Consider the following 23,315-nt stretch of genomic DNA (forward strand, 5'->3'; position numbering starts at 1 on the left):
AGATAAAGATTAAAATCTAATGTTTTAAGCTATTCTTTCTCGCTATGGACCTCTTTTGTTCATAGTTTCAAAGAAAAATATTACACTGCATTCAAATAGTACTTTTTGTTAAGAAATCTGCCTTCAAAATTAAAAGATTATGTTATAGCCCTTGGTTCATTATAAGCCTAGGAGTTTATCAAAGGACCTGAAATATCTACAGCCATCTGCTCTGCTGGGTAAAGGGTTGCTGCTGAGGTTGTTGTTTTGTGTTGTTTTCATACAACTCTCACATGGATATCTACTGCTAAACATACAACTAATGTTTCTCAACATCTAGCTTGATTTCCAAAGCAAGTATCTCCCAATAGATGGCGCATCTGATTTCACACTAAACCCATCTCAAGATAAATCCCCAAAATTATTTCTCTACATTGATGGCAACAATTAGTCATTCTAGTTAAAACCTATGTAATTAGTAATGAGATAGTCTGAAATCTCATTCGACCAATCACAAAGCTTGCTGGTCAGAGCTATCCTAGCTGATCACCATTGCGTTATCCCAGGCCTTTATTATCCTAATCTGTACAATCCCAAACAGCTTCTTCACTGGTCAGTAGTCCCCTCTTTAACTCCATCCTATCTAATCCTGTACACCCAATAAAAGGATGTTCCCAATCACAAGCTGTACGACTGATTCTTTTGCTTAAAACTTAAATCAATACCTTACAACTATAATTTCTCTTTTTATACATTTCTTTTACATTCTAACTTCTAAAATGCCCTAATAGCTTTTCATAGACCTCCCACCTGCCCTTCAAGTCATCCTTGTGCTACCCTATAATAAGTAAGACAATTATTATCCTGTAGAATATTTACTGCTGTAACAATAGATCATCTAGTTCTCTCATGTATACAAGAACCATACCTTTGAAAGGCCACTTCTTGCTCTGATTCTTACTCCATCACAAAATTCCAACCGCTTAATTCATCTATTCCACACTTACTGAACTACAGCATGGTATACCCAGAGACATTCTATTTAAAGCTGACAGAAATGTATCCTGTATTTCAGAATAGCTAGTAAAACTATGTGAATTTGAAGATGCCAAGTAAAAAAAACAGTAAATGTTTTGAGGTGCAAATTACCTCAATCCAATCATTAAATAATGTACATAATAACTGTCACACTGTACTTAATAAACACACACAAATATGTGTCATTAAAGACTGTGGCAAATGCACAATAAAAATCTTTCCTTCAAGAAGTCTGTCATTCAACTAGAAAAATAAAAATGAATAGATAAAAAAATGCAAAGACTAGATAAAAAGATTCAAAGATACACACATGTAATGATTTATGTACACAAATAAGTGAAAGCAAGCAAAAATCATCACCTAAAGAATACACCATGTAGTTAAAATAAAACTAATAAGTGGTTATAAATTTTTTTTTAACTAAAACATTAAAGTAGTAAAAAAATGAACTTCAAAAATGACAGAACATACAATTTATGCTATTAACCTTGTAACACACGGACACTACAACGTATTCTCATTCAAACGACAGTTAAAATCATTTGGTATTATATTAAAATAAACTACAGCCTTTATTACACTTGTTAGAAGAGCATAATTTCAAGTTTTCCTTGATTTTATAAAAACTGAAAATACTATGTGAATGTGTATCAGAGAAATATGAGCTGTAACATAAAAAGAACACGGGCTTGCTAGGCATGGTGGCATACATTTAGTCTGAGAACTCAAGGGGAAGAGGTAGGTGGGACTTTGTGAATTCTAAACCAGCCAGGGCAACTTAATGAGACACTGTCTCAATAATAAACAATACATATGTATATATCTTAAACTAGTTTTAATTATCTTGTAATACTTTGAGCATCATTACAAATCTTTTTCAAAAAGCATTAAACTTTAATAATCAACTGACAGAAGCTACCAAGAAAATGAATGCAATTGAAATTACCTAAGCTTATGTAATAAATGTTTGAAACTTTGGGTACAAACACTTACAGTCTGAGCTATTTATGAGGCTGAGGCAGGATATTTTCAAGTTCAAACTAGAATATAGGCCTACCTGAGCAACACGGTGTGACCCACCTTAAAATAAAAAGTAAAAAAGGGCTGCACTGGGGACATAATTTAGTGGTAAAACACTTGCCTAGAATATACAAGATCTACCATCACCAAAACAAGCAACAAACACAAATGACACAAAATATTACAATTTCCTATGATGGTCAAAGGTATACCTGCAGCTCACTAGACTGACTCTCTTCCATTCCAGGTTCATATTCCGGTACAGCAGCAAGACCATATTCTCCAGACACAGGCCTTTTGGCTTCATATTGAGAAATGTCTATATAAAGAAAAAATTTTAAATTATGAACCAATCCTGTTTGATTTTTATTTTAATACTATTTGATTTTCCCAAATTGCCAAGAGCAGCATATATAAACAGGAATCAAGAATCTAGATATGTCTCCTTTACAACACCTTGTAACTAATCCATTGATCCACAAAACCTATCCATGCTTCTTTATTAATATACTTATTTTTTACTCCCAACTTTACTGGATTATTTCATTGTTTGGGCTAGTCTAAGTCAGTTTTTGTTTTTGTCATTGTTTGTTATTTTGGGTTTTTTGTTTGGTTGGTTTTTGTTTTCTTTTTTGTGAGATAGGATTTCTGTGTAGTCCTGGCTGTCCTGGAACTCACTATGGCCAGACTGGCCTAGAACTCAGAGATCTACCTGCCTCTGCCTCTCAAGTGCTGGGATTAAAACCATGTGCTAACACCACCTGGCATGTCTTTTGTTTTATACTTTTACTTTTTAGACCTACTTAATGTGTATGAATATTTTGCCAGTATGTATGTATGTATAACATGTATACCTGGTGGCCAAGGAGGTCAGAAGGTGTTAGATCCCCTGAAACTGGAGTGACAGAGATGATTGTGAGCCACTACGTGGGTGCTGGTCCTTTACAAGTCACAAATGCTCTTAACTGCTGAGCCATCTCTCCAGCCCCCTGTACACCTCTTTTTTATTAGTGACTCAAAAGTAAAAGCACGGTAAAAATTTCAAACTTTGAAAGAGAGTCTGTGTGATGGTTTGTATATGCTCCGCCCAGGGAGTGGCACTATCAGAAGGTGTGGCCCTGTTGAAGTAGGTGTGTCACTGTGGGTGTGGACTATAAGATCCTTATCCTAGATGCCTGGAAGTCAGTATTCTGCTAGCAGCCTTCAGATGAATACATATTACTCTCAGCTCCTCCTGCACCATGCCTGCCTGGATGCTGCGATGCTCCTCCCTTGATGATAATGGACTGAATCTCTGGACCTGTAAGCCAGCCCCAATTAGATGTTGTCCTTTATAAGACTTGTCTTGGTCACGGTTTCTGTTTACAGCAGTAAAACCCTAACTAAGACAGTCTGCAATCAGAAAGATCAACACTGCTGTGAGGTATAAGACACCACCACTATTACTGGGCGCTGCTTTTTAAACTGTTTCATATTCTACTAGTCTTACCTGTGACTTTAATAGCCTCTCTCTGTAATGCTCTGGTGACTGGTATTCGCTGATGCCAGTGACCCACACCTTCAACTTCCCAAAGAAGTTCATGGTCTCCTGGGTACTTTTCAAAGTATTGTTTCGAGGCTGCAAAACACATTTAACAATTTTCTAGAAATCTTCAAATGGCAAACAGAACAGAGAGAAGTCAGGTTCCCAAGTCAGTCAGTGAGGAGCATAACCTTTGAGCCAAAAACATGACCGAGGTAACTCAGAGTCAACAGTAATCTCAGTCACAGGTAAAGATCTTGAGGCTGGAAAGACGGCTTTGTGGTTAGGAGCATTTGCTGCTCTTCCAGAGGATCTGAGTTTGGTTCCCAGAACCCATATGATTGCTCACAACCATCTGTAACTCCAATTCCAGGGGATCCAAGGCCCTCTCTGGCCTCCACAGGCCCTGGCATTCACACAGTACAGATACACAGGCCAAACAATCACATAAAATGATAAACATATCTTTTTTAAAAAGTAAAACATTTTACATTTCATATAACAAGTTTAAGTGATAAATGTAAAGAATGTCAGTACATGTGCAAAAGGAGTCACGATGTAAAGTTGATACTACACAGATGAGAGAGGAAAACATTTGACAGTCTGTCAAAGTAAGTCATAAAAAAGAGGCCAAACTGTAGTAACATGTATCGTAAAGCTTTGAGTGAAATGTATATATAGTAAAGCCTTTGCTATGTCTGGGCTAATAAGTATAAAGACTGAGAAAACTCAAAAGCAACAGAGATTCGTGTGGGTTGTCTGTTCTCTTGGGCAGCAAGGGAAAAATAACTTTGGTATTTGAAACCTTTTTCAGCCCCAATTAACCTTTTATAATGTTTGAATAAAGTAACGGGGGTGAGCTGGCTGGTTGTCAGTCTTTTCCAAGAAGGCTGAAGCCCTCTGCTTCTTCAGAAAGCAAAGGCTTAGCACCTTGGTGAGCTTCTCTCTACTGCAGCACGTAAGACCATCGTCAAACAATATCACAATCACTTATCCGATCACACTTGGGTGATCTAACTAGAACAGGTAACTATAATTCAAAGGGTGAGGTTATAAGGGCATTCATACTGTGCATGAGACAAAGTTCTGGATACAGTAATGGTGCATATACACACCTCCACAGAACTTACATACTAAACGACAAATATCACCAGAATTGTAATGACTGGTTAATAAAAAACAATCACAAAGCACATAATGCTTTAAAAAGTTACGGACATGCAAACATGACATCATGAGAAAGAAGGACGCACAGATTCCAGGAGTTCAATGTCTAGAGAGCAAAGGCAAAGGAAGGCATGGGATTACTAACAGCTCCAAAGGAAAGATGAACTGTACAGAGAGTGATCTGGACAAACCCTCGTATCAAAATGCTGTTTCCAATTTCAGAGTTATTCATATTTTAAATACTCGTATGCTTTGTTACTAGGCATACTTAATCTGAAAATTAAAAATGCTCTGAAACATGAAACTTTTTGATTGACGTATGCTTAATAAGTTTCAGACCTGGAGCAATTTCCATTTTGGTGAAGCATGCTCAGCCTAGATGTAATTCTCATTAAAAACAAACTTTTGTCAAAGCTGTCTAATCTGCACACTGAATACAAGGATAGCAGGATACTAGTCTATCATGTGAGCATATTATGAGTGTCTAGTGCGAATCCACAGACTGACTGGAACTGGGCGTTGTCCAGTTCTTCTCTCAAATTATAAAGCTATGCCCCTGAGTGTAATAAGAAAAGTACTTCCTGGAGCAGCAGCATTTCTAACCCAAGGTAACTCACACACACATTTGTGTAAATGGTCACCAACACTGTCCTGTGGCCACTAGGTAGGCGTCTCTTATCTCAAATGCTTGAGACAGAAGTTTTGGATTTTGTCTCAGATTTTACTATCTGCCAACCTTAAATACAAACCATGCCTTTGACCTATGGTCAGCTGTCTGTCCACCTTCTCTGCTTACCGGAAGTCAAAGGCATGGCTTCTGCTCTTCCTTCTTCTCCATCTTTCTCCTCCTGGCAGCTGCTGGGACTCGGGGCTTGGCGATCTTGTGGTTTTTCTCTTAAATTCTAGTTTGACTCTTAAGCTTCTTTCTGAGTCTGTTTTTAATTTTTTTTTTTAAAGACTTGTTTATTTTATGTATATGAGTATACTGCAGCTGTCTTCAGAGACACCAGAAGAGGGCATCAGATCTCATTACATCCCAGCAACCACATGGTTGTGAGTCACCATGTGGTTGCTGGGAATTGAACTCAGGACCTCTGGAAGAGCAGTCAGTGCTCTTAACCGCTGAGCCATCTCTCCAGTCCCCTGTTTATAAATTTTTTAATAAAGGACTAAGAATCTGTAAAAGGAAATTCTAATTCCTCAGTAACATGTGTCTTATTCAATTTTATGTTTTAATAAAGACAGAAGAAACTTGCAGGAAACAAAACCAGAATAATAATAAAAAAAAAAAATTAGTGCTGCTATACAGAAACTGCAAACTATTTCTTTAATGTGTATGGGTGTTTCGCCTGCATGTATGTCTGTGCACTACATGTGTACCTGCTGCCCACGGAGGCCAGAAGAGAGACTAAATAAATAAGCTTTGGGGAAAAAAAAGAAAGAAGCCTTGCAAAAATTGTTATAAACTCCTTGGCATGTTATCCCAGAGCCTGGAGGTTAAGACACAACGATCATTATTTCAAAGCCAGCCTGTCTCCACTTAAAAATTTTTAAACATTTAAAAAATAAAAAAGTTATCCTCAAGCTGGAGAGATGGCTCAACAGTTAAGGGCACTGACTGCTCTTCTGGAGGTCCTGAGTTCAATTCCCAGCAACCACACGGTGGCTCACAGCCATCTGTAATGGGATCCTATACACTCTTCCGTGTGTCTGAAGACAGTGACAGTGCACTCATATACATAACATAAATAAATAATATATTTTAAAAGTTATTCTCTTCATAACCGCTAGTATCGTAAAATAAAACTACACTTGTAAAGTTAAGTCCTAGAAAGTGAAAACTTCCAATCTCATTCAAAACTGATAATATCCCTTTACAATATTCTGGGAAAAGCAATTTTAGGTGACATCAAGTTTAACATTTTTCAGCTCAGTCCACTTACCTGTGTACATGAGAGAAGACAGTGGATACCGTAAGCCAAGTGCATCTTCTGTAAAAGAATCAACAAAATCTTCCAGCATATGAAGGCCCAAATCTTTTCCTCTATGTTTCTTCCTTATAAACATTGTATCAAGAACTGGCAGTTGGTAATTCTGAGTAAGAAATGAGGCACATAAGCTTCCTGCAGTAGTAAGAGAAACCAAAGAATTTATATATTATGCTGCATGTACATTTAGTAAATACAAGTTAACATTTCTCAAAATAGCTTTCCCTTATGTCAAGAAGCACACCAAAATAATGTATATATTCTGTATAAAGTGTATTACAAGCTTTGTTATACACCATAATGTATATGTGTGATAATAAGAATAGCTGTTATTTTATGTTTACCAACAGTAAGTTAATATAGGACAAATAGCTTATTACCATTTCATGACGGACATACTTGACTATGACTATATGTATACTACACTATTACTATCTCTAGACATAACCTAACTTCTCCCTATCTCCTCCACAAACTAAACCCATGAGCTAAAATTAAATCTTCTTTCAATTGCTTATGCTCAGATATATGGTCACAGCAACCACCAAGTCTGACTAGAACACTATACAAGGAAATGGTATTTGGTCATAAGAAGAGTTGGAACTGGAGAGACAGCTCTGGGATTGGTTCTCAGCACCCATGGCTAACAAACATCCCTAACTCCAGCCCACCTCTGATATCTGAGGGCACAAGACATGCACATGGTACACATACATACAAGGAAACAAAACAATAATACAGATATAATAAATCTAATCTTTTCAAAGAAGTTAAATACTGACACACATTATATTATATGAGACTTGAAAAAAGACTGTTAAGCCAAGGGGTGGGGGGAGCTAGATACATGCCACATAACATATGACCTAGATTAATTAGTGGAGTAATAGCTGCCAAAGGCTGGAAATAGGAGTGACTATCGTATACAGATTGTATATAGTATACTACTGTATACAGATTTTCTGGTTTTGTAATAATAAAAATGATCTAAAACTGGTGAAATATATCTGAAATGAGTACATTTTGTAGTATATGAATATACAACTTATTTAAAATATAAATAAAATAGCAATTTACACCTTTGATGTATACCATTTATAGTCAAATTCTGCAGAGACAAATCTGAATGCATGTTCCTTCAAGTTCACCCATTTTCTCAGTAAATCTCGACATCCATTTGTCCAGTTACTCTGAGCAAAAAGCCCAGCACTCACGCCTGGTTCTTCCTACAATCTACAACAGTCCCTCAGAAATCCTGCAGCAGGAATAGCAGAAATGCCTTGGGCCTTTTTTCCTCTGCCCAGGCCACAGCACTGATACCAGGCCTTCCAAAGCAGCCTTGTCACTGCATTCTCAACCCTGCTGCCATGCTTTGTATTGGTGAGTTGGCATGAGCAGTTTCAGCTCAGTGCAGAGCTGGCTCTGGAGGTCCCTCCCCATTTCAGACCTAAACATGTTTGTCTTAAGTATCCTCTAAGGTCCACCACAAAAATGAAACAAACAAAGAGACAAACAAAATAAAACAAAACCAGCACTGTGACAGAGAGGGAAGAGAACAAAACAGCTCAAGGACAAAAACATGTTCTAAAAACAACTAAAAGGGGTAAACTATTTCCAACAAATGTTACTACTATTTATCCCATAATATAAGAGTGCAAGGAAGTTGGAAGTCCAATCACAGGAAGCTCAACCCTGGAGAGAAAGCTCAAGAGGAAACTCAGCTGTCTTATTTCCTTTCAGCTGGTTATTGTGAACGCCAGACTTGATGCTGTTATTGCTATCTGCTGGGAGCCTTTGGGGAGACTCTGCTGTCAGGAACCCTCCTGGTCTGGAACTCCAGTGGGGTGCCTTAATGATGCTTCCCACTGGGCTTCTAACAGATCTGATGACATTAGCTGTTATTTATTCGTTCACTTGGAAGCCTCGCTAGGGGGTGGAATGACACGGGAGACTTTCTATCAACAACTCTAGTTACCTGCCTCAATGGGGCTTTCCCAACTGATTGCTGCTGGGCATTTTAAGAACCTTATTTAAAGGTGTTCTGCTATCTATCTTGATATTTATTCTTACTGTGGTTTGCTATGCATTTTAGAAACTCACTCATTCAAAACCAATACTAAGAGTAGAGATGGATCAGTTGTTTAGAACATCCGTTCTTGCTAAGGACCTGAGTTCAGTTCTTAGCACCTATATGGTGGCTCATCACCATCCTTAACTCTAGTTCCACTGGATGTGACTCCCTCTTCTGACTTGTGTGGGTACCATACACACGATACACATATACACATGCAGGCAAAACACTCATACACATTAAAAAAAAAAAAGCTGCATTTTTTTTTTGTTCAGTGTTTCCGCACTAAGAGTCACATGACTTATCTCAGTGCTTACTCACTTTCTTTAAAACAACAACAACTTTTACTCTCAGGTGAAATAGATTTAAATTTCTAGTGAATTCATCCCCATATTGGGTGCCACTTTGTTGAGGAAGATATTTAAAACGGCTGAGGCGCCATGTTCCTGAGGCCATGCCCCTGCTCCTCAGGCCCCTGCTCCTCAGGCCCCTGCTCCTCAGGCCCCTGCTCCTCAGGCCCCTGCTCCTCAGGCCCCTGCTCCTCAGGCCTCGGCTCAGGCAGCCAGCTCAGGCACCAGAGACATCGGCCCTGCCACCCACAAGACTAGACGCCTGCTTGAGAGATGGCTCTGCCAATCTACCACGCTGTCTCCTCAAGGCTGGGCTGAGCCCAGACCATCCAGCCATCCACATGGTACCCGGTATGAATGAAACTCTAAGGCTTAATGATCAATCAAAGGCTTTATATGTTTGGTAATGCTCAATAACAATATGCTCATACAATTAGAGGTGTTTCCCAATTAACTAACCTAGATATAAGTTGTTACCCAGGACTGCTTTCCATACCTGTGTGGCTCTCCATCCTCTTACATCTCTGTCTCTCCCCTCCTCTTCCTCTCCTTACTCCTCCCACCTTAGCTCCTCCCACTACAAAGCATGACTTAGTTTACTATAAGTGATTCTCTGGACTAAACAAACCCCTGCACACTCTGGGCACCCTGTACTGAGCTCCTAGTGCTGCTGAGTGCCTTTTAAAAGACCATGACGGAGTTAGGCAGAGGTAGAGCATCCTTTACTCCTAGCACTCAGGTGGGAGAGGCAGGTGGATCTCTATCTACAAGAGTTCCAGGACAGCCAGGGCTACACAAAGAAACTCTTGTTTTCTTGGGTGCAGGGGGCAGCAAGAAAGATAGTGTTACTCTCCATCCTGAAACCACTTCTTCCCTTCACCACAGAACAGAATTCACTCTCTCTTTTGCCTAGAAACTTTTTTTTTTTTTTTTTTAAAGATTTATTTATTTATTATTTGTAAGTACACTGTCGCTGTCTTCAGACACCCATATGAGGGCATCAGATCTCATTGCAGATGGTTGTGAGCCACCATGTGGTTGCTGGGATTTGAACTCATGACCTCTAGAAGAGCAGTCAGTGCTCTTAACCGCTGAGCCATCTCACCAGCCCCGGCCTAGAAACTTTTTAAGATGCAACCTCTACTCTCTCCAAATTCTACCACTCACTCTTTAAACCAGGCTTGGAAGCCACCTGCAATTTCTGAAGTATTCAAACCTGTTTCTCCACTTTCACTTCCTACCTGACCTCTTCTGACACCTCGCACTTCCTGTTACTCCATCAGCTCATTCAGAAAACCTTCTCCTAACCACTCTATTTAAAAATAGCTTTTTTGTTTGACACCCTCTCTTTAATCGACTTTTCCTAGCACCTACCTGTCTACTCATTACCCTCGCGCCCTCTAAAATCAAGTTCCTCAAGGACAGAGTTTGCAAAACTTGTACTGTTCTAAGTATGTCCCTCTTATTCTTTCTCCCTACTATTCCCTCCCCTATTCCTCATCTGTATGTCACCTAAAAATGACATAAATAAACACACTTCAGTGCTACTACTCAAGACTAACAGACACCACACGCCTATTCTGTCAGACCAAACAGCTTCCTCATCTCAGAGTCACTTCTTTGTCTACTGAGAAAGTATTCCTTCACCTATTCCTTCACTGCCTTAAAACCACCTTTGGCATCTCATAAAAGTGTCAGTGTGTGGGTATCTTTCCCACGCTTGTATGATGTGAACACCAAAAAAATGAGGTGATCATTCTTCGTGTTTTTTAAGTCAGTTAAATATTAGCTATCTAAAAGAAACCAACTCAGGAAAGGTAAGGGTCTGGTTTGGGCTTGAGTAATGATTCCCCTCACAATTATCCAGAAGGTATTTCAAATTACCTGACACTGTAAATTTTAGACACAGACTAAATGTTATTAGTTTAAAACAAAATAATTACTATTCATCTTCAGAGAGCTGAAGCTCAGACCCCATCTCCGGCAATGAACTCATTACACTCTATACTGTACTTTATTCTTTCCAATGTTTTAGTCCCACAAGCTTACATCTATCCTTCTCTAAGACTCTGAGAAAGGTTGCACAAGGAGGATGATATGGTAAAAGTACAGTTTATCTCAAAAATCCATGCTGAAACATACTCCCCATTATAAGCACATGCTTTAATCCCACCACTCAGGAGAAAGAAGTAGGAGATCTCTATGAATCTGAGGAGAGCCTGGTCTGCATAGCCAGCCTGGTCTGCATAGACCCTGTCTCAAGAGTTAGGACCAGGTAAGACTTTTTAACAAGTGATTAGGAGGGGTTGAGGATTTAGTTCAGTGATAGAGCGCTTGCCTAGCAAGCCCAAGGCCCTGGGTTCGGTCCTCGGTCCTCAGCTCTGACAAAAAAAACAAAAACAAAAACAAGAAGTGATTAGGAATCTACACTCATGCACACAAGATCAATGCATCTATACTGACAACAGCCAATTTGACTCACTTCTCTTCTGTGTTCCGTCTCCCACCATGATGGCTGTGCTACTTGGAACTCAACCAACAGAAACCATCACCAGATGAGTACACATGCATTCTTTGTAACTTATCCTGTTGGTGGCCATTGGCATCAGAAAATTGACTGACAGATATATAACTCAATCACCAGTCATGACTCAGATTTGAATGAAGACTTTAAATACAAAGTTCTGTACCTAAAGTGAATACATTCTGAACAGTATCACACCTGATGTAAAAGTACTGTATAATATTCAGCAGAGTAATTATAACACTGTCATAAAGACTGTCCAGTGGCTGGGGAAACAGCTCAGTCAGTAAAATGTATGTCATACAAGCATGAGGACCTAAATTCAATCCCCAATACTTTTGTAAAAAAGTCAGGTGTGTGACAGTACACATCTGTGAATTTAATCCCTAACTTCTACATGAAAAGGTCAGGCACAGGAGCAAGCACCTCTAATCCAACCGCTGTGGAGGTAGCAGCCAGTCTAGCCAACTCGGTGAGCTCCAGGTTCAGTGAGCAATTCTATCCCAACAAAGGTGAAGAGTGATTGAGGAAGAGACCAACATCAATCTCATATCTCCACACATGAACACGAACACACACATACACACTTTTGGGTTGGGACTCTTTTGCCCTCTTTTATAGCCTGAGAAACCATTCCCTGCAATTTTTATCCCTCCTTTTTTTTTTTGTTGTTTTTTTTTGTTTTTTGTTTTTCGAGACAAGGTTTCTCTGTGTAGCCCTGACTGTCCTGGAACTCACTCTGTAGACCAGGCTGGCCTCGAACTCTTGAACTCAGAAATCCGCCTGCCTCTGCCTCCCAAGTGCTGGGATTAAAGGCGTGCACCACTACTGCCTGGCTCCAATTTTTAAAACTTAATATACAACAGTTATTTTATTCATCAAAATGGGAAAAGACAAAGAATTAAAGAGATCAATTTTGAAAAGAAGTAATTTTTACAGATTAAGTTTTTGTTAAATACAGAACAAGAGAAATTGGATAAAATGTTTGAGACCATGAACATTTCCAATTATATTCTATTAACTGCTGTCCTTTAGGATGCCTGTCCTTAACAGAACTTTCAACTTTGCAAGATACAGACATCTCATGGTCAACTGATATCTAAAGCCAATGTACCTGTTTAGTTTTAAGACGTGCTCTAATTCTAATCTAGTTGTGTCACAGAAGGGTGTGAAAACAAGCACATGCCTTCCTTTGATGCACTCCAGGCTCCTAGACACTAAGATTACCACGCCTACCTACAAAGAGCTGCAGGACAACTACACAGTAAAGAAAAAATGAGATCAGTGCACTTTTGTCTGCCAATCATTGTTTTCTTAAGATCTGGAGTAACTCTTCTAATAAAGGAACTAAGGGAGCAAGCTTTATGCTACATAGTTTCCAAATGTATACAGATTTGAGACAGCAAAAATTTGAAAGATATAACAGGCAATTATCTTTATTTCTTTAGTCTATTTTCCATTTTTAAGTATTTATTTTCCTGTCTTCACTCAAATGTTGATACTAATATTTGAAGTAAAATAAATTTCCTTCTTCTGAATCTTCTGAGTGAAATAAATATGGAAATTTCTAACTTTCTAGATTTCTAAATTTCTAGAAATGGCTTCTATTCTCAGAAAGTAGTATTATTCTTATTTTGTTTTATTTTATTTTATTTGGTTTTTTCGAGGCAGGGTTTCTCTGTGTAGTCCTGGCTGTCCTGGACCTCACTCTGTAGACCAGGCTGGCCTCGAACTCAGAAATCCACCTGCCTCTGCCTCCCAAGTGCTGGGATTAAAGGCGTGCGCCACCACCGCCCAGCTATTATTTCTAAGTAATTCTTATTGTTTCTATTTAAATCTAAATTCCTAGTTTGGAAATTACAAAGACCATTACTTGCAGATATAATTTTGGTTCTACTGAAGAGGCTGACTAAATAACAGATTATGATCAAAATATTAATTTATGAAAAAAATAAAGTATTAGATATGTGAAAAATATAGAAGTTCAATATGCAAGACCATTCACCATACTGATGTCATCCATGTCCTGAGATAGATAATATAATAGTTTTATTATTACTATTATTATTATTATAAAATATATTAACTATTGATGTATTAATAATATAAAAATCTAGAAGTTCAGTATGGGAGACTTCTGGGGACAGTATACCATGACAGGGACTGCATACAGTAGGCCAGGATAGAGACATCTCAGTAGCCCATTCTCCTAACCTTAGCCCTGGACAATGGTTGTATAGATTTCATTTTTGCATGACTGCTTTTCAGTTGGCCTTAGTGTGCATAACTATTCTATTTTATCTGACTTTCCTACTTCTTTCTCCTTCTGCTCCTGTGAATTCTGTGATGTTCCTTGATGTAATGAGTCTTAAACAATTAAAAATTGAGGCATAAGGGCACAGCACAGCACAGTCCTAATGGCCCAGGTGCATGCTGTGTGTTCTCATCTTCCAAACAATGTAATAACTGCCCAATAGTAGTTCCAGATTAATGCTGAACTTGCAAAGAAAGTTTGAAGAAATTATTAGAAGATGAAATAAAGCCAACATTGGGAAAGAAAGGAAAAAACTACTGAAGTTATGAGAAGTTTTACACAACATTTAAGAGTAGTTTCAGGATAAGAAAGTATAGAATGCATAAAATTATATATTACTAAAAGTCAAAACACTGGGACTCTTAGGAGAGTCAAGTGCAATATGCAGAAGCAGAAAGCTAGGGGAACTACTGAGTGAAGGGTTAACTTGATTCTTTCCGGCCACTGCCTGGCAGCTTTGCCCATGTCATTTATCATTAGAGCTTCACAGGAAAATGCAAGCAGCTGACCTCGGAGCTCTGAGCTCTGAAATATAAGTCGAAAGTTAAAGTTTAAATAATGGTAAGTTTGCAATTATTATTATTTTGGCTACAGACCTGAGAATAGAAGAAGCTTGAAACTTTGGGAAACAATTGTAACTCTTGATTCTTTGTGGGATGTGGTTCTTCTTTTGAATTTGATTTGGCAATGATTATACAATGTCTTTTTTTTTCTACCTGCTTTGGCGGTAACAATAAAAGAGTGGGGCAAGAGAAAGGCTAGGGAGCAAGTAGAGAGCATGTGGAAAGTAAGTAGAGAGAATGTGAAGAGTGAGAAGAGACTGTGAGGTGTGTATGGAGAGTGTGTCTGGCCGGGCGTTGGTGGCGCACGCCTTTAATCCCAGCACTTGGGAGGCAGAGGCAGGCGGATTTCTGAGTTCGAGGCCAGCCTGGTCTACAGAGTGAGTTCCAGGACAGCCAGGGCTATACAGAGAAACCTTGTCTCGAAAAACCAAAAAAAAAAAAAAAAAAAAAAGAAAAAAAAAAAAAAAGAGAGTGTGTCTGAGTGAAAGAAGAGGGCATGTGGTGTGTGTGAGATGTGTGAGAGTGAGAAGGGAACACACACAGGTGTGTAGGAATGTGGGAGTTCCACAAAAGAAAAGCACACAGGAGAAAAACGGTGTGCAGGAAAATGCAGAGTGTGTGCAGCCTCAAAAAGAGAGCAGAGGGAAGAGAGAGTAACTTTAAGCCTTGAAAAATTGCCCATCAGTTTGTACCCAAAAAGTAGTCTGTGTTTATTTATTATGTGCCTTCCAGATATCCCCACTTCCAGTTGAGAACTCTGGTCCTGTGTCAAGGCTGGACTCCCGACACTGGACCATGCACATGCACCATACTGATGACACCCATGTCCTGAGATGGATAATATAACAGTTATCACTATCTACTGATAAATATAAGGCTTGAGTACAAACTTCTTACTAGAGAGATAAGGCTTCTAAGAATTAGAATTATAAAACATAAGTATAGTTTTAATACAGATCACAAATATATGTATTTCAATAACAAGGCTAAAAGTTCTTCAACAGAAAATAAGTGAGTACCATTTTTTTAAATGTATTTATTTGGAAAACTAATTTAAAATATTTGATGTTCCTCAGTTTTGTTTAGAAAGTATAAAAGGAAACCACAGGAGCTGAGGATGTGGGTCAGTGGTAGAGCCCAGCTACCTTTCTCAAGGGCTTTGGTTTGGTTGATACAATCACACACACACACACACACACACACACACACACACATACACAAAAATCCTTAAAGGAATTAGTTGATGTTATCACTTCATTAAGATAAAACAGAACCCCAGGAATAGCTGTATAACAAAACTACTCAACCTGAAAAACAAGCTGTTTATCAGCAATCTCTTTATTTGAAGCAAAAAAATCATTTATGGTTTCCTGGATGTCACTGTACTGAAGAATCTGACCTCAGAACGAGTCTCCTTTTGCCTTCCCGAAAAGCTGTGTGGTCCCTACTCATACCCCCATCAAATACTTGCTAAGAAAAAACCAACAAATGACTTTGCAAGACCTTCATCTGACCGTAAATTTACTTAACAAAGGCTTTGGGGTCTGGTCCAGTGGCAGGGCTCAAAAGGTGCTGCCAAGCCTGACTTGAGTTCTATCCCTAGGACTCACAAGATCAAAGGAAAGAATCAACTCCCACTCCCAAACTGCCCTCTGACCTCCACACATGCACTGCGGTATACACACTCAAAACATACACACACACACACACACACACACACTCTACTATAAACTTCTGAAAAGGTTTTATCTTCCAGCTGCAGGTGTATCTGTTCCCTACTCTGTATGTGGGAGGGAAGAAGGTAAGAGAGGAGGTAAGGGTATTTTCGTTTTTCTTTGGGACAATTTCTCACAGTGATTTCAGTTATGTTCCATAACATTCCTGACTGACCCAAAGGCTGGCATAACCACCTAGTTCCACTACTACCCAGCAGAGGGAGATAGAGCTTAAAATAAAAGGATACAATGAAGACATGGCAATTAGAAAGAATGGGTGGGGGTTGTGGAAACGGGTAGGCGCTGCCCCAGCTGAGATGAAGTAGAGCTGACTACCAGAGCAGCAAGAACAGAACCCAGGTCCCAGAAGAGAAGGGAGCCCCAAGAGACACATCAAATGTAGAATGGTATATTCTGAATCAGCCTGAGCTTCAGTGTAAGAATAAGTCCCTATCCCAGAAAACAAAGCTAAAACAATAATAATTTATTTTTAAGAATGGTAAGTAGAAATGGCAATGTATGTAGGGCCCCCTTGTGTTTTAGTAAGAAACAGCAACAGAAGCAGAAATCAAAATAGCAACCTTTACATAAAAGAGTAGATGCAAGGCTAAGACCAAGGTGAAAAGACAGTCTTCTCTACGTACAGATAGAAAGAAAGGCCATCTTCTGTGCCTAAAGTCTGTTTTTTACTCTTCAATAGGCTTTTCTAGCAGTCCTCTCTTACAGGACAGTAGAGCATGGCATTCCCAAGAAACCTGAAGTGCAAGCATCTCAATTTGCACTGCTGGGGGTCAAAATGGAGATTTCCATAACACAGTTTAAGTAACTTATAAAACTCACCTGTAGGCTTAACTGAATAAAACCCAATGGCCTCTCCTTTCTTCCACAGAATCTTAGCATAGTCAGTACTGCTATGACACAGGAATGGGATCTCATTTCTCTCCATTTCCTGTTTTCTATAAATAATTCGATTGAGAACATACAGAACCACTCTTTCTCCAAGAGTGCTCACCTACAAGAGAGTCAAACAGCAGGCAGAGCAGTTATAATATGCAGCTATTAGGAAACACCATCACCTGTCCCCAGCTCCCACAGCTCCTACTGTCATTCAGAACACTTCAAGTACAGTCAACACAATTTAAAAACATTCTATTATCATAGGTCAAGGCTAATCATTTAAAACAAAACAGCCCATTCCCACAAACACATTTTATGCATAGGCTATGCCCTTGTAGCAAATTCTAAAAAGGGGCAAGCAGGCCCCAAGGCACACACTGCTCCCATCTCTCTCAGTAGTGTCTGTCACTCTAGCTGCCCAGATCCAAGGAGTGTGTGTAGCCCTAACTACTGCCCCCTCTAGATAATCCACTGCAATCCTTTCACCCCATTCCTGCCTCTACATTTAAAATTTATAAAACAAAACAAAAAACAAAAAAAAACACAATACTATTCCCAGACTGAACAATTACCTCAGTTCCCGAAGGCAGCCATAATTACGCCCTTGGGGAAAGCATCTTTCTCTCTGTTTCAGGTGAAATGTTCCTTTAGCAGCCCTGTCTTTGCTCTAAGTATATCCAGCCCTCCCACACATACTCCAATGCCAAAGCAGATGAGCAAGAGTCTAGCTAAACACACTTGGGGCCCAGGATGAAAACAAGCCCAGCTCCTCCTCCTAGAGCCACACCACCACAGGCACTCCACGAATACCCCAGCCTTCTGCTGTTCGTCAGGTTTCCCATAGGCATCTCTAATGCTAGAAACAAGATTCCTGTGTGTAAAGTCTATTTTCTTCCAAGTCCCCTTAAAGGAAAACAACTTTGCTGGGATTAGTTGTACAGAAAAAGAAAACTATTAACAACATGTACACAGTACTCCAAAAATACCCCTGGCAGGGGGCCTCCTGAGCTAAATGATACAAGATGGCAAACAGCTTTACTCTGTTAAATGACAAGGCCACTTCTTTACAAAGCACTAACCAACAAAAGCTCCCTCACACTAAGCTGAAATCTACTTCCCAGTGGCTATTCTTTGATATTATGCCACATAGAGTACCAACATTTGAAGATAGCCATGTTTTTCTCAATTTTATACCAATGCAATATTAACTACTGAAGAAATAGAATAAGGCCAGCTGAGACTAACTTTGGAATCTCCATCCTCTGTTGAGTGCTTCAGACCCTCCATGTCTGTCTGTTCATGCTTTGCATACATTTATTACAAACACTGAAGATAGTGTGGAGCTAATGTGAGTTTGCTTCATAAATTCAAGGCTTCCTTTCACTTCTAATGAACTAAAGCTGACCCTTTCTCACACACACTGCTGTTTCAGTTTGAGATTAGTGGTGTGCATGTACATCTCATCTTTCTGAAACGTACACATATTACCTTCCACCTATTCCCATTTGAATTTATTTGTTCCCATTTATTTTTTTAGAGACAGTGTCATGAAGCCAAGAGCAATCCTGAATTTACCATGCATGTTGCTGAAAATGACCTTGAATTTCTGATCCTCCTGTCTCCACCTCCCAGGTGGTGGGACCATACCTACTTTATATGGTGCTGGGGATCAAAACCAGGACTGCATGCATACATGGCAAGCACTCTACCAATTCAGATATCCGAACGTGGCCCACAGGCTCAGGTATTTGAACACTTGGACCCCAGTTGGTGGCGCTATTTTGAAAGGCTTAAGTGGTGCAGCCTCGCTGGGAAAGTACATCACTGGTGACAAGCTTTAGATAATAAATACAGCCTTGCCCCATTCCCAGTTGCTGTCTCTGCTTAGTGCTTGAAGCTGAGGATGTAACCTCTCAGCTTCCGCCTCCAGACACCGTGTATGCTGCTGTCACGCATCCCTGTTATAAAGGACTCTTACTTCTCCTGGAACTATAAGCCCAGACCAATTCTGCCTTCTGTAAGGTCATGGCATTTTATCATAGGAAAATGGCTAATACACAGGTTCCATCTTTGTTTCTGGATTCTGTTTTTCAGAGATTAGTTCTCTCATTCAGCACGGGGACATAGACAGGAACATAGAAAACAGGTAAGTGTGCCATCCATGTCCTCAAGGGAACTGGCAGTGTGACTTGATGGGTCCTGCAGCATTAGCCTGGGGCCCTCCAGCATATAACTAAGCATAAATCTGAGGCCCGGGATCATAATCTCAACTTTAGCACAACATATAAAGCAGAGGCAAGTAAGGGCTAAAACAATCATGTCATTTGCTCAATGTCATATATTTATAAGCAAGTGTTATTTCCTCCTATGACTTTATCAACTTTTCCTAATTAGCCAGAACTTGACTAGAACAGCCGGTCTTCCAGCACCTCCCCTTCAGTGATCTCCCTACTCCTCAGAGGCAATACAGTCATACAGATATTAAGTCTGATTTTTGGTCTTAAGTTGTTCTCTTTTCCCAGTCCATACCTGGAGGCTTCAGTTTCCTCACTTGAGCAGGAGAGGGCACTCTATTATCTGTCCTTCTGTCCTTTAACCCTCATCTAGATGGCCTGTCACATTCCGATTCTATGAGATATTTTCTTTTTCTATGTATACTTCCACTGTCAGAGCTGATACGTTACACTCTTGCACACCTATCTCCACCTAGTTTATGGCTTTTTATGTGTCTTAAATCCTTCTTCCTTGATAGGCATTCAAGATTCGGCTGCACTACAAAGGTTGGCAAATATCCAAATGTGCACTCTCCCAATTTCTGTAAGATGGGCCTCTTACTGTAGAATCTAAAGGCACATTCAAGAATAAATACAATATTCAGAAGAAATGATGCTTGGTATATTATTCTAAGACTTATTCCTTTGAAGAATAAATACAATATCCAGAAGAAATAATACTCATATATTATTCCCCTAAAATTCCTTCCCTTTGAGTCTGACGTCTCTCAGAGTTCCACACTCAAAAGAACAGAAATAAGAACAGGCAATACAGCCAATCCAAGATGTCAAAATCTGGCACATCTCTTGTTCTTTCCAATTCATGTGGTTCAACTGCAGCCACACCAAAATCCAGCTTCTCCTCCACCTTCTCTCTCTGAGAGGCTCAGAAACTTAAGTAGAGAAAGGCAGCTTCCGTGAACTAGCCCAACAGAGCCCATGCTCCTTTTCACCTAATTCTTGGGAAAGGCAGGACTGTAGAAAAGAGGAAGCTCAAATGGCCCTGCTTTCGCCATAAGAAACCGGGAGATCAGTGCAGCTCAGTTATATGAAAATGGGAGCCAGGCAGTGGTGGCGCACGCCTTTAATCCCAGCACTTGGAAGGCAGAGGCAGGCGGATTTCTGAGTCCGAGGCCAGCCTGGTCTACAGAGTGAGTTACAGGACAGCCAGGGCTACACAGAGAAACCCTGTCTCGAAAAACCAAAAAAAAGAAAAAAGAAAGAAAGAAAATGGGAACTATCACTACAGGAGGACATGATCTTACCTGCTTCAGTCCCTCTCTAGAAGGTTCAGATGTTTTCACAATATCATCAATGGCCCACCACTGACCAACAAGGTAAAGTGCCACAGCTAAAAATAGAAAAATGGCTATTAACATTTGAGTCTAAAGGGTTAAAAGAGGCAATATTGCTTCTTGATTAGGATTATATATACACAATAAAATACAGCCATTCTTGCTTGACCTCCTCTTCAGTCATGTTAAGAGTCCAATCCAATCCTTGTCACATCCAGGTCAATCTCCACCCTCAGATATACCTGCTCCTCCCCAGACTCTAGGCCCACACACATCCCACCTGTTTTGAAACTCACTTCATTCATTAAAGATTTAATTATATGGAATTGAGAATTACATTTCTAAAACTAAAATTTGAAAGAAGTTTTTACACAAATTCTTTTGTGTAAGTTTCTCAATAAATTCTTGACAGTTTGAATTCAAGTCCTTTAATTTACAAAAACAAAGCAAAGACCTGTAAGTGAATCCTCAGGTGCAAAGAGAGCAAGAATTTTCTGGGTCTGATTGCCACCATAAAGAGGTACAAACCCCACGTTTGACAGGCTAACGGGAATCTGAAACATAAGATGATTCGAGATTAGTGGAGAGTTTAATAAAAATACATGACAAAAAATACCAAAGAATTTACCAGAATTTAAGCTAATCTCCCCTTTATTTCAATATACAGCTTCATTCCATAGGAGGTAATATGCCTAGTCTCCCCTAAAAAGAATAAAATCAAAAAACAACAATGAAAGCAGCCTTCTCTTCTGCAAGAATTTTATTTCCTTGTGGAAAAAATGAAAATTTGCTTCTATTATATTCCTAGACAGTAGTCGTGTTACTGAGTAAAAACAAGTGTCACCGCCAAGCCTACTATAGTTTATTATCATTAGATTTCACACAAGGGATGTATTTTATTTTCTAGTAAAAGAAACCAGTAGGATGAACGGATGCTTCTTCGGGAGACACACAATCCTTTCACCCTGTCCTGCATTCACTTACTCAGAGCCAATTTAGAGAATTAGGAAACACTGGTGCTGGAAAGGTTGTTAAAGACTCCTTACATCAGGCGGGAAAACAGTGCAGGGGCAAAGGAGCTTGCTACCAAATCTGATAATCTGAATTTAATCTTCAAGTTCCACAGAGTAGGAGGAGGGAACTAACTAAAAGCTGTCCTCTGATTTCCAAACATCCCCTCCCCCTGCCAACACACACACACACACACACACTAAAGATAATAAAAATTTTCCATTCTTTATCATCCTAGAAGCTGTGAGGCCTTAGAGATATTAAGACGTCTTGACATTTCAGTTCACTGTGGAATTTAAATAATCTCAAGTCTCAAAGTAATACAGCTTAATGATTAAAATTTTTATTTTTAAATTGAAAATTTTCAAAGAACGGAAGAAAAGATTATTGCCACAAAAATGTAATTTGTGGAGTCTTCCTGATTTTTTTTAGTTAAAATTAACTTCTAAATTCAAAAAATATAGACTTAAAGTAATGTGACACCTCTTCAACATGTACCTTGTAAGCTTCGGGTCTGGTCAAAGACCCTGTCTCAAGAGAATAAGATATAAAGCAATAGAAGACATCTCATGTTCTCCTCTGGCCTCTGTATGCACATGCAACAATGCACACATTCAATGCATGTGTATACAGACACACACACACACACACTAAAACCCTGATTTACCATTCGATTTGTTAATATTGCTTAGTTGATATTAACATTGTACATGTAAATTTCTGGTAATTATTTAAAAAAAAATTTTTTTTAAGATACTGATTTCACACGTAACTGGACAGGTTGGTAAAAATCAGTACAGAATGCCTTACCGTAAAATCAAGAATAGAAAAACATTCTGGATTTTCAGGGTCCCCACACCTTAAGTTGGAGAGGTAATCCTCAGCAGAATTTTCCAATTCCTCATGTGTGGAGTTATCCAGCAAATCCACAGGGAATGCCATTCTCTAACAAACATGGAACAACACACTTAGAAGCCTTTTCTTACTTAAAAACAAAAACAAAAAACAACCAAACAACAACAAAAAGAAACCTACTGTATTTTACTAGTATGAGAGAGATTTCTATTTCACTTTGTAGATAGATAGCTTTAGTCTGCTGATTTAGGCTCTTATGTCAAAAACATTCTAATATCATTCATTTATATACAAAACAGACAATAAAGCCAGATATGGTGGCTCACACCTATAATCCAAGCACTTGAGACTGAGGCAGGAGAACTGGTTAGACTTTAAGAATATCCTGAACTACACAGAGTTCCAGTCCAGCCAAGCCTGTAACATAAGATACCTTGTCTTAAACAACAAAAAATAGGCAATCAAGCACTCATGGGTACTTCATAAATGTTTACACAGTTGTAAGAAAGACACATATGCTCACACACATCAAATTGTATGTATAAATATACTCTTTACATAGCCCTCAACACTATAAAACATGGGGTGGGGCTAGAGAGATGGCTCAGCAGTTAAGAATACTTCTTGCTCTTGTTAAAGAAAATATCCTCAGGACCCCCAAGACCAAGTTCCCAGCACAAAGGAGATTTATTTGCCCCAGAGGTTCAGAGGACAGGGAATATGAGACGTAGAA

General features: G+C 39.2%; 1 protein-coding gene across 1 annotated transcript in view; it reads right to left on the reverse strand.

Moving 5' to 3' along the window:
• Fam169a (family with sequence similarity 169 member A) overlaps nt 1-22,669 on the reverse strand; it is a 35,047-nt gene extending 12,378 nt beyond the window's left edge. Inside the window, exons 1-7 of the mRNA XM_028790225.1 lie at nt 22,538-22,669; nt 21,171-21,270; nt 20,687-20,772; nt 17,092-17,263; nt 6,670-6,849; nt 3,527-3,655; nt 2,250-2,356 (exon numbers count right to left, since the gene is read on the reverse strand). Coding sequence (XP_028646058.1) covers nt 2,250-2,356; nt 3,527-3,655; nt 6,670-6,849; nt 17,092-17,263; nt 20,687-20,772; nt 21,171-21,270; nt 22,538-22,669 — 906 coding nt within the window. The remainder of the gene's footprint in view (nt 1-2,249; nt 2,357-3,526; nt 3,656-6,669; nt 6,850-17,091; nt 17,264-20,686; nt 20,773-21,170; nt 21,271-22,537) is intronic.
• Nucleotides 22,670-23,315: the final 646 nt, after the last annotated feature.

This window comes from Grammomys surdaster, unplaced genomic scaffold, assembly GCF_004785775.1.
Source record: "Grammomys surdaster isolate TR1022 unplaced genomic scaffold, NIH_TR_1.0 125876, whole genome shotgun sequence".
NCBI classification, from domain to species: Eukaryota; Metazoa; Chordata; class Mammalia; order Rodentia; family Muridae; genus Grammomys; species Grammomys surdaster.